The sequence below is a fragment of the Helianthus annuus genome, chromosome 16 (assembly GCF_002127325.2).
Source record: "Helianthus annuus cultivar XRQ/B chromosome 16, HanXRQr2.0-SUNRISE, whole genome shotgun sequence".
Taxonomy (NCBI): Eukaryota; Viridiplantae; Streptophyta; class Magnoliopsida; order Asterales; family Asteraceae; genus Helianthus; species Helianthus annuus.
The window spans coordinates 59,596,073-59,608,414 of record NC_035448.2 but is presented as its reverse complement, the minus strand read 5'-3'; the positions used below and the strand labels follow the sequence as shown (position 1 = coordinate 59,608,414).

At 34.2% G+C, this 12,342-nt stretch overlaps 1 protein-coding gene across 1 annotated transcript; it reads right to left on the bottom strand.

Moving 5' to 3' along the window:
• Positions 1–530: 530 nt before the first annotated feature.
• LOC110868191 (ubiquitin carboxyl-terminal hydrolase 5) lies at positions 531–6,935 on the bottom strand. Its single transcript, XM_022117297.2, has 12 exons — positions 6,651–6,935; positions 4,502–4,750; positions 4,270–4,414; positions 4,119–4,178; positions 3,943–4,038; positions 3,411–3,809; positions 3,008–3,319; positions 2,670–2,927; positions 2,454–2,602; positions 1,484–1,984; positions 1,134–1,407; positions 531–1,039 (listed from the first exon to the last, which is right to left on the bottom strand). Exons 1-12 carry the CDS (start codon positions 6,917–6,919, stop codon positions 920–922), a joined length of 2,832 nt encoding a protein of 943 aa, XP_021972989.1. The 5' UTR covers positions 6,920–6,935; the 3' UTR covers positions 531–919.
• Between the last annotated feature and the right edge of the window lie 5,407 nt (positions 6,936–12,342).

Here is a 12,342-nt window from a genome sequence, read left to right as displayed (position 1 = left end):
ATCCAACATCCAATCCGAAAACCTAATTCCCGATTCGGATGCGGTCCAAGAAATACGAATGGGCAATTCAGGTTCGGTTATATGGGTTACGGATACGATGCGCTTTTGGTTTTGGTTTTTTCACACGCCTAACAGGTAAGGTCACAGATTTCTTAGTACCCGATTTCATGTTTTCCGGGTCGGGTTCCATACCCAGTTTTTTTGTGTACTTCTACCCAGAGGAGTGTTGCAAACCCATCTGAGCTAAACAAGGTTTAACATAACGCCTAAAGCTACAAACAAGTCAAGTTTTCATCAACTTATTTGGGCTCAAGCTCAAAATCTAATCATTTAAGTCAAGCTTTAATTCAACAAGCTTGAAACAAATGAGGTCAAGAGTGTAACGACTCAACCTAAGCTCTTATTCTTATCAAGCTTTTCAAGTCTTGTGAACCGATCTCGAAGTGATCGGAGCCAAGTTCAAGCCTAGATCATGAAAACTTATCAAGCAATCAAGTCAGGTTTAAGAGTAGCTAAGATGCTCAAGCTCAAGTAAACAAACCCCTTGCAGCCTATTCATATGGAACCATAAGAACACGTACACATGGGTCTGTTGCAGCCTATACATACAGAACCATATAATCTGAAACAATCAGTTAATTCTGAAAGTAGCAAAAATTGTTTAACCGAAATGCAGGTGGTTAACAAATAGCTGAAACTGACAAAACCTAAACATGACATGCTTTTGCCTGTATGCTTCTATCTTGATGGATGGATGGATGGATGGATGGATATGTATGCATCATATAGGAGCTCATTTGTAACTTTTAACCCCCAAGACCAAAAATTTGTACTTTATAACTTCATTCAGACTGTTGAATCATATCTGTTATTGTTATCAATGTATATGAATGCACTGCGGTCACTTGTGCTGCAAGGATTAGTCGCTTCTCACCCTCCTGTAAAATAGCACATACGCAGCATTTGTCTTTACTTCATCTTCATTAATAGGTGATATATGATTGTCATCAAAGTTGTACCATCGGTTTTCATCAATAAGCTGCATGTCACAAGTCATATCATTCATCAGAAAGAAGAAAAGAAACATATATATCAATAGTATTATTATTATTATTAAGAGTTTATGAGGTGACCTTAATATGAGCGGTATAGTGGCCACTCCCCATGCTGCCATAGTGATTGGTTAAGGCATAAAGGTCGTATACTTGTCGACTCGAGTTGTTTTTATTTGCAATGTAATTTGTCAAGTCAAAATCATGTATAGGGAAGTTGACAAACGTTTCAAGCTTATGCTTCATGGATCTGCTATACGAGAACCTTTTCAAATGGATCACAAGTACTTCCGGGAGCCTCCAAAGATCTAACTTTTTACTCGCTTGCCTTCTCTCTTTGCACTGCGGACAGAACCTTCACCAATGCCAATTTAAGATTAGCAAAAAGGAGAATGAGCCAAATGGGTTAAAAGTTGACCAAAAAATCTTACCACATGTCTTCGGGTACCAATGGCTCCTCACGTAAGAAAGCTTCTAAGCATGTGTATAAAGACAAAGGTTCAGCGCGAGCCTTTTTTGAAGGTCCGGTTTTGAAAACTTCGGGCAATTTTTCGAGATATTGCGTCTCATATTTTTGTAAAAGCTTTGGGGACCAATCGATGAAAAGCAATACCGACAATGAGGATGAGGGCAATCTTACGGTTCTCTCTTCTCCAACCGAAAGATCTATACATGCATTGTTTCCATCAACCAACTTTAACGGAAGTTTTAGTTGAGGTTTATCAGGACCATCATTCTCTTTACAATCTGACTCTGGCTCAACATTCACATTCTTGAGGTCTGATGTGTCGGTTTTTAGCATGGGGGAGAGCATTGTGTGAACGATTAACTGTATATCACCTCTTGTAATGGTCGCATCACAAGAAACCGGAAAAACAAGCGGGGTTCCATAAGCTTTCCAACCTGAAGTGCCCCGCGCGTTACCGGTTTCCCTTAAAATAAACAGAGAAAAAGAATAATGAGAAAAATGTTTCAGTTACCATAGAGTGAATCACTGAATCTATGTATCAAATAAATGTATCATTTACAATAACTTGCTATTATAAAGACCTTTTTTTATTTAACTTGCTATGAAAGGTAATATGTACTAAATCACATGGTTTCTCTACGAAAGGAAATTGTGATGATTAATTCAATTAGAAGTTTCTCCAAACCCGAAGATCCATCAAGGGGGAATCTGTTGACGCATATGAGATGACATCAACAGATACGTGACTGAAGTTGCAGCATATTCATCACAGCATTTAACAACAAAGTTCAAGATTCGATGGCAACGTCCAAGGGGGAATTTGTTGATGCATATTTGTGTCTGTTACTGTACGAATAGGCTAGATCGAGTCTGTACTGAATATGTGTTCGTGTTTGTATTTGTAAACGATTGAACAAGGCTGGTGAACTTACAGCTCTTGGCGACGGTGAATCAACTGAAGAAATTTAGTGTTTTTCATCGATTTCGGGATCTTGTAAGCACTAAGATGGTCATCATCTTTTATGGAAGATAATGACATGAGAGGATCTTCAAGAAACCGGTGAATCAAATGGTTTCGTATCTGTAAACAACAACACATCTTAATCAAAAATCAAGAACCAACGGTTAATTAAGGCTAAAGTGTTCACCTCGGCTAGAAAAACTTTCTCGTTTTGCTTTAAACCACAAGCACTGCTAACTGCTTGAACCAAGTCCCTGCAACGTCCCTGTTTGGGCACGGTTACCGTGCAACTAGCAGGCACCCCACTTCCATCACAACTGAAAACCGTTACTGTCATCGTACGCGTTGTAGTTGATTGAAGTGGTAATGAAAGATACATGAACGGGTCAAATGTAACTGAAATCTTCTCACAAACAGGACAAACCAAAGTCGATTTATATTGCCCCTGTACTTACACAAACATTTAAAGTAATAAATTATCAAGTCCTAAATATTGAATCATTTATCTATTAGCAAACAACTTACTTGACAAACATCAACGATTATCGAATCATTACGAGAAATATGATTTGCCCAGTACTCGTCAGCAACTTCTTCGTCAGGTCGACCATCAGCATCTCTTGACTTGATGTAAGGTTTATGTTTCACACGGTTCAGATCTTCATGAAGTCCATCAAGCAAAAACGCCAAAAGCTCCTGAGAATCATGCTGACTGTATCCACTAAATTGTGGTGCAAAACGAGCAAGCTTTGCTTTAAATTGCTTAGGAGCAAATGGAGTGCGTCCCGGGGCCCACAACTTCCTAAGTAACTCACCAAATGATAAAGCTAGTTCACCCTACATATAATCAATTACATTTGACCCGTTCAATAAATACAAACTGAATCGACCAAATTTTCAGATAAATGGGTTGTAACTAACTACTTACCACCATCCCTAGAGGGTTATGCCAGTTAATCTCTTGATGAAAATCTTCACGGAAATACATGGCAAATTCAGGGGTATGAACTAAACACTGTATAGCACTGTTCATAAAGCATGTATTTCCCAAATTCAGTAATCCAGTTAGACCACCAAAAGAGCCACGTGTACTAACACCAACAGACACAGGTGGTGCCTTGTGATCTTCTGATTCTCTAATTCCAGAAGCCAAACTCTGAATCTGTGGTAACTCCGAATTATTATTGTTCCTCGGGGCACCCTTGCTTGCAATAGAATAGTTTGTTTTCGAAGGTTCTACAAGTGTTGACGACGTGTGACTTTTAGTAAACCCGTTCTCTTGAACATCACTTGTACAACCACCATCATCACTCACTTCCACCAAGATCTGTGTAAAATAAAATGTGTATGAAATGATTCTTAAATACAAGTATGTAAATGAAGACTCTGTATGAGACACCAACCAACAGTGTTGTCTTTAATGTAAGGGAATGTAACACATAAAAAAGCAAATAACTTACATCCTGATCCATTTGTATGTTGGCATCCTCAAGTGTTTTATCCATGTCATTCATCAAAGCATGTTTTCGGTGGCTGAAGTAGTCCCAAATGCTTACCTGGCACAGCATTATTAACAAATAAACAATTTAACACATTTGTTATCCAAAGTGGATGATAGTATGAATAATATTTTTACTTGTTCGGAATTAAGCTGAAATATCTCGCAAGCCTTTTTGTGTAGGGCTCCAATTGTCTCCTGCTCACAATAATTCAAATCTTAAAATGTTAATTAAGAACCCGTATTTGAAACATGTGAATAATTATCATATAACAAACAATAGGCATACCCTTTTGCTTATTCTTATGGTACACTGGTCAGCTTTTGGCATCAGATGTAGATGAAGGCGTAGAGGATAAACTTCCACAGTCAATACTGTCTCTGATGCGCCACAACTTATCGCTTTCCGTGCCAGTTTAGGCCCACCTCCATACCTATGAATGTTTTGCACCAAATATGTTTTATAACGCTTCTATTATACAATTTGTATATAATAATTAAGAATGGAAGAGAATAATAACCATGCATAGAATTGATTCCAAGTTTGTTCTGGAACCAATGTGTAATGAGTGTTCTCTTGTAGTGAATCATGGAGCTCGATACCCATGGTTGAATTATCAGATGCTGATTCATTAACCAAATCCGAATTGTCTATGCTTGATGGCCGTTTTGGAGTACTTGCACTGTTTAAATCTTGATGATCTGAAGATGATCCCTCGTTTGTACTTATTTTCTTCTTATTAGTGTAATTTATCCATTTTTCCAACCATCTGTCAAAATGAAATTTAAATGCTGGTTTAAAAGCTGTTGAGGTTAAAGTCAGTTGCATGAATTATAACATGATTCAGACAACACCATTTTATCTTTTAGATCTGCCTTCACTTGTAAAGATGTTTCTAGAATAATGTATCTAGCTACGCAGGATACCTGCAGTTTAATATGTTACATATGCATGCATATACGTACATCCGTACATATTACAAACATGTACGCGTAAATTTAAGTAGAAACATAGATCCTGCGGTCTAATAAGCAGATTAACTATGGCGTATGCGTTGATTATTAATTAGAAATCTATTGATTTTGTGTTTTTAATATGGGTTTTAATTTACCCTAAGCTTTCTTGTGGGCTTGTATTATGGTAGCTTTCTTGTGGTTGGGGAGACTCAAAATGCAAATTTTTAGATGTGATGAAACATAAAAGGTCAATGTTGACCAATAGGCAAGAGACCTTCTGGTTACTCAAATCAAATATAGATTAAAATTTGTTGCTACTTATTTTATTTAGGTAATCACTTGATTTCTTGCAAGCCAACTCAATATCGTCTCAAATCATAATTGTGTTTTGCGGGCTTTAGTTTTACGTGCGCATTCAGGGTTTTTAACCTAATTCTCATCAATAATCGTTTTACATTAATGACCATTTAAACAAACAGCAACTATGAAGATCCGAAATATAACGCTTTCAATCAGTAGCAAGTGAAACCCCTAATTAGTTCATAAATAATGATCAACATATGAAAAGAGATCAACTCTTAGTAACTATGAAGATATAGAATCTAACGTTCTCCATCACTTTAAAGTCTCGATTCAAGTTCCATTAATAAATACATAATGTATTCCCATTACATGTTCTCCAAGCATTTAGTTTGCTTTCCTTAAATCTCATTGCATGCTTAATATGCGTCCGCAACTCTAGGTTACTTAGGTTTATTACTAATGTGACCTTATAAATGTACTTATTATTAAAGTTCTGAACAATGCCAGTTCAAGAAAAGAAATTCCTCACTGGATCCAAATTCATGCATTGACAGTGAAATATGTAATGACAAATCGGTATTCATGTAGTAATGACTAAATAGCGAAGTTAAATTAGGTACGAAACGCCGTAATACTTTTAAACCCTACCACATTCTACCCCAAAAGGAAAAAACTCATCGACTGCAATGTCAAAACCGAGCAAAGATACTCTTCCCTGATTAAAAATCTACAACTACAGCATCTGTAATTCATTTAACTAAACCCTAATTGCAGATAACATTTATCAGATTATTAAAAAACAACAGGCTTCCTCGTTAGATAAAGCCCTAATTTCTCATTAAACATCACACATTTCCAAAAACCAACACATTCAATCATCAACTTGAAACTTCTAAATTCATGCTGTAAACCTAAATTCTTATTCAAAATGATACTCTTACTAGAACAGCTACACAAACTATCTACCATCTCTTACATACAAACAATCAACAACTACTATCAAACTAAGCCCTAATTGCAGATAATATTTAACAGACAATTAAAAAAACAACAGGCTAAGGCTTCCTCATCAGATAAAGCCCTAAATTCTCATAAAACATCTTACATTTTTGGAAATCAAAACACTCAATTATAAATTTAAAACTTCAAAATTCATGTTGAAAATGATATTCTTACTGGATCAGCTACACAAACCATCAAACTAAGCCCTAATTCCACAAAACAGCTACAAAAATCAACTGCATGGACCCTAAATTCAAACACATAACACCTAACCGCCTTAATTCTTCTAAAAACCTCTACATTCTACTACCAAAACCTAGAAGTTCGTTAGTTGGATCATCATTTCGAAATATACAGATACAGATACGCATTTTATGAATAATAATATGTAAACGATGTGACGGTTACCTTCGAGAAACTAAACAAAATGTATCGCCTACTGTGAGTTGATGTTCGGCTGCAGATATGGTGGCGCTTATGATGTTCATCTCTTCCTCCGGCGAAAGTTCCGGCGAACTGGAACCGGCGGGTGAATCGTCCGCCATAGCTTCACTGTCTCTCTCTCTCTCTAGGATACTTGCTCGCTCTAGAAATAAGAACAGAAAAGAAGAGAAAAGGGGGGTTTTGAAGGGGTTTGAAGGTGAAGGATGAAACTGTGTGTGTTTGTTTTCTGACATCTGTTGAATCTCTAAAACACCATTTTATAAGCCTGATTTTGGGATACTTGTGTGAGAGGGATTGGTTAAAAATTGTGAATTTTGTTTATAGAAAGTTAAGTTTTTGTTAACCTATTTATTGTTAGTTTTATTTTATAAGATTTTTGTGCCTAGTGTTTTATTAAATTTAGTTAAAGTTATAAATAGCATTTAATGATTATATTAAATGCTTTAGTGTATGTAATATGATATGGATTACATAGTCTTATTTTTGTCATCATTTCATTATAATTTATTGTATTTTAAATTTTTAAATACACATAAAGTTTGCGATGTTGGTAGGGTTTGTAATTGTAGAATACTAATTTCAGAAATTGTTTTTATATCGCGTCTCGTACTTGTTAGGATTGCGGGGTTTTTTTATTTTTTTGATATTGGATATATCAGTTTATAATTCATATAGTTATTATAAATTATCTACAATTTGATCTTAAACTTGATATAGCTTACGATACAAAAACTTACTTTATACTTTTTAAAATTAAAGAAAGCAAGTTATTAGAGATAAAAAAAATAATTATATGATAAATGAGTTATTTTTACTAAAAAAACTTGAAGCATGAGGTGGCAAATTCTATCGTAATAGTTGTTAATCGCGGTTTGCAAATGAGAGAGAGGAGGGCAAGAGTTAGTGATTTTAAGGGGTCGTTTGGTTCATGGAATTCCTTAAAATAAAAAATTTTCCATTAAAAATTGTGTTTGGGTTGGTGCATTAAGAAAATAGAATTGAAAATTTTTCCATCACTTAATGGAATTTAAATTCCTTCCATTATGTGGAAGATTTTCTTCCTAGTGTGGAAGATTTTCTAAAAATTCCGTTAGAATGTTCAAAGATTACCAAAAAAAAACCCATTATCCTTAACAATGTTTTTGTTCATCTATTTTTAACGAAATCACACTATGATTTCAAACTGCAAAGTAAGATCAAAGAAAAATTTAAAGGTTCGCTTTTGGCCCCATAACTCATTTGTTCTGTATTAATCATAAATTCAACAGTCATTTGTTTGTTTTGTCTGTACAGAAAATCAATCGGTTCATTTGTTTCATTTTCATCACAAACACAAAAAATAATAAATGTTTATGCCCCATAATTCATCAATTCACTTCCAATGACATCTAAAAAATCTGATTTATGGAGATTATGGGGCATAAACAGTTATTATTGGTTAAAGGATCATAATACATCAAGGTTTCTTTGCTAAGATCGAACAAATTGTTTGGAAAAATATTATTGAAAGCAGAATGATGAAATCAAACAGAAAGCAAAGTAGATATCATCTTAGATTAGAACGGAAAGCACAAATCAAAGTCGACTAGAACAAAAGCATGCAAAGCAGGATTCAAAGTCTGTAGGTTGGAACATAAATCAAAGTCAATGGTTATGACAGGAAGGGTTGTTTCGTAATTTTCATTTGTAAACATTTTTAATTCATGACATAAATTTGCAAACCAAACACCCTATCAAATTCCAATCCATTCCATTTCTAATTCTTTATAAAATATTTCATGAACCAAACGACCCCTAAGAGAACCAAACTACTTTCTCGTATTGACATTCAATAATTTCAGAAAATTATTATAGCTAGAACTCTGCCAATATGTATTTGAGAGAATGTAAATCTTTAGGCACAATAATCTATCAAGTAGATTATTTATCCAAGCGAACCATTATCAAATAATGCAAACGTGCTCATAGTGAATGTAGTTCTCATTATTAATTCAATCAAATATGAGCTTATGATTATTAAAAGGAGCTTATTTCGAACCATGACTTGCAATCCTACAAGTTTAGTATTTCATTATGTGTTATAATAGGTCCTTCTCTAAATAAAGTTGTGTTTTCTACAATGCTCCCACTAGCCTTTTTGAAATATATTATATCATGTTTATTGTGACGCAATACAAAGCACTTTGATCACTTGTCATCATAAAGATAGTAACTCATAGCTTAACTTTCTCTTATCCATAAATGGATTTATAATCTTGCACTTATATGTGAAATTACAAGGTTATACGTTGTAAATGTCCTGGCTAGGGTTACTCATAAGGGAAATTGTATCCAAATTTATTTGTCGTGACTATTATTAAATATAATGACGCATCAAATACTTTAACCATTTTGTACGCTATTATAGAAAAATGCTTTCTTGATGGAATGCACCATGAATTCAAGAAAAACAATTATCCTAGTCAGGTAAAAAATGTGTTCATTCAGATTCCATTTTGATATTTACTATGAAAATGGATCTTTTCTTATAATCTTATTATAAGATTTTATGATTAATTAAGTCTACTACATTTGTAATCATCTAATGAAGTGAGACTCTATCTGGTCATCAAATTATATGATAAACAAATTCTCAATTTGATATCGCATGATGGTAGTGCTGGTCATGTCATTGCAAACCAATAGGCTTAATTTAACGTGTATATCATAAATGGTAAACAATTTTAATTGCCATACCTTTGAACATGATACGTTTGATTAATGATCTCAATAACTCTTTATTTAGATATAGTTATTGCTTGTTTAATTACTAAAACTTTCGTTAAGTATAACAACATTTAGTACTTACTAGTGGATTAAGGTCTTGCATTGTTTTGACCTCGAATCTCATTCGACTTCTACATAGCTCACACTAGCTACAAGAAGTTAATGAGATACTTCATAAAGTTATAGAAAACTAACCCATCTGAATAGGGTTTTAGAACGTATTGCTTGTTCTAGATTTGTTTTGCATAAATTCTCACATCTACCTGAGGTTTTGCAATACGAGACGATTTAGTTAAATGGTCCTCATGAGTTCATCACTACTTATGACATGTCCTTTCACCACTATGGGTTTTTGCATGGCATTCAATACAATATCAAATAGCAATCTTACCAAATCAAATGATTCATCATAAAATCTAATTTCAGATAATCATGAGTTTTTTAATAAGATGTTTATATGTTCGACAACCCGAAATACTATGATCAGTTTATTGAGATCATAATAATGATTTTTTAAAATCCTTTGAACGTTTTCAAATATTCAAATATATACACACCTATGTAACAAGACTTAATCCTTTCTAATGATCACATTAGTGTAGATAATAAAATATGGCTAGCTTTATTGATTGATATGATTTACCATGAATACAACTACTTGTATTCAATATAAGTACAATTGCTTACATGATATCACATGACCTCTTACCTCAAATGGTAACATGGGTCTTATCACGTTTGTGACTTGAACAAGATATGCATACAAGTAACTCTTCGTAGATCAATTCAAAATCCAATCCATTTGGATTTTGGTGATGCATTTCTTACCATAAGTCATTATAACCATAACAAAGATTAGTCTTTTTTGAGTCATGCTTAGATCATTCTAACATCTATAAAACTATATGAACATTGAATATTTAAATTAGAAATTTTACTAGAGTGACTTCGCAAAATAAGACATTCATATTTAAATTATAGTTCATACAAACGAAATCAAAATATTAAAAAGAGTATTTGTTCATGTCAAAATACAACCTAATTTGATGATAAGATACATTTACCCTACACAACAAATCTTTCTTCAGCTACAAATAGACCATTTCATCCCAACTTCTTAATTCCTACACATTTCAATAAATATCGGTTATGGCATACTCATAAGAAAATTAAATATTTATATCAAATAGATACATGAAATGTTGCTCTCACAACACTTCTTCGTTCGTCATAACATGCCCATGCAATTATGGCCTTCGTATATTGATTCCCTTTTATTGGCAATCAACCAAGACATGGAACAAGTGATTTCTCACATATTGGATTAAAGATGCATGTAGGTCTAACCTTGACATACTCTCTTCCCTTTTATAGTACTCTGAAATGAATTGCTCAAAAGTTCTTGTTAGTGAGTTGAGGATTAGGTGTTAAGCAAACTCATCCTTTTCTAGGTAGTCAATATACTAAGTTCATTTGACAAATCATTCTGTTGATCCACAATGTCTGCTGCCAACATCATTGAGTCGTGTCGAGTATGTAATAGGATATAATGTTAGATGTCATGTTTTGTGTATGTAATGTACATCTGTACGGATGTAGCCATATCCGCACGGATGAGCACATCCGTACGGAAGTAACTTAGTCCGCACGAAGGAGTCTCGATGTAGTATAAATAGTCGTGAGGACTTAGTGTTTGGTAGATTTTGGTGAACTGACGGCGAAGCTCTATCGAATTGATTTCACGATTGTAACCGTTGACAAATTAATGAAATCATTGAAAAATTAACTAATCTTGTTATGTCGCCTAATCAAAATGGATTCCGCACATTATGACTAGGTTATAGATATTACTTGAGCTAAACGTCTATGGAAAACGGTCCTCACAAGTGGTATCAGAGCTTGGAAGCTAATATCTGAGACATTCAATAAGATCTAGACATTGAAGACTTCTTTCTACTCATTTTTTCCATTTCTCGCACATTTAACCGTCAAAATGGACTGATTTTTTCAAGGGTTATAAAAAACACATTTTTAACAAAGCCTCTAAAATTTCAGCTTAAAATTCAATCAGAATCATGTTAAAATTGGAAAAAATTGAGAAAATCTGAATTTTTTCACTTGTACGAAGGAACTACGTCCGCACGAAAGTAACCTCATCCGTCTGAAAAGTTTACATTCGCACGAATGTAATCAAAGTTTGTTTATTTTTGTGTTAGTTCGTACGAACCTGCTACATCCGCTCCAAAGGGATCTTTTTCAATCAGTTTTTTGTACATCCGCACGAACTACTCTTTTGCACCAAAGTTTGTTACATCAGTACGAAACTACTTTCACAATGGAGAACGAGTTTTACAACGCGTTTGCCAAGACTCCAATGACTATGGTTCAGAATCTCAATTTGGATAACGAAATGGAAACCATGACCAAGCCGCCAAAGTAAATTAGTATGGATGATTACAAAAGTTGGCATGAGATATTTGAAAAACTGGGTGCAACCTAACTATCTGGATTGTTGGTATTCGATAGAAGAAGAATAAACCGTTCCCACCGAGGAGAATGGCCAAAAGATAAGTCTAACCCAGATCACTCAAGCTGAGAAACAAAAGTTCGTGAGAGAGAAAAAGATTTTGAATCTTATTCAACAAGCTATCAAGGAAGATATATTCACGCTACTCCAAAATCAGGGAACTGCACGATCCATCTGGATTGCTTTGAAAGTGAAGTATCAAGGGAGTATCTCCATGCAGAAAAGCAAGAAAGCTTTGCTAAAGAAAGAATTCGACATATTTACAGCCTTGAAAGGAGATTCGTTAAAGCAACTTGTTTAAAGATATTGCCATCTTGTTGCTGAGATGAATCGTGGAAAATTGAAAAAGAAGATGAAAAATGG

What these genes read in the sequence shown, in the direction of transcription:
- LOC110868191 (XM_022117297.2), bottom strand. Translation starts at nt 6,919, where the DNA reads ATGTCAGAAAACAAACACACACAGTTTCATCCTTCACCTTCAAACCCC. An exon ending in TGGAATCAATTCTATGCATG is followed by an intron (nt 4,415 to 4,501) that starts GTTATTATTCTC and finishes AAACATTCATAG; the next exon opens with GTATGGAGGTGGGCCTAAAC. An exon ending in AGAAAGTTTTTCTAGCCGAG is followed by an intron (nt 2,603 to 2,669) that starts GTGAACACTTTA and finishes TGTTGTTTACAG; the next exon opens with ATACGAAACCATTTGATTCA.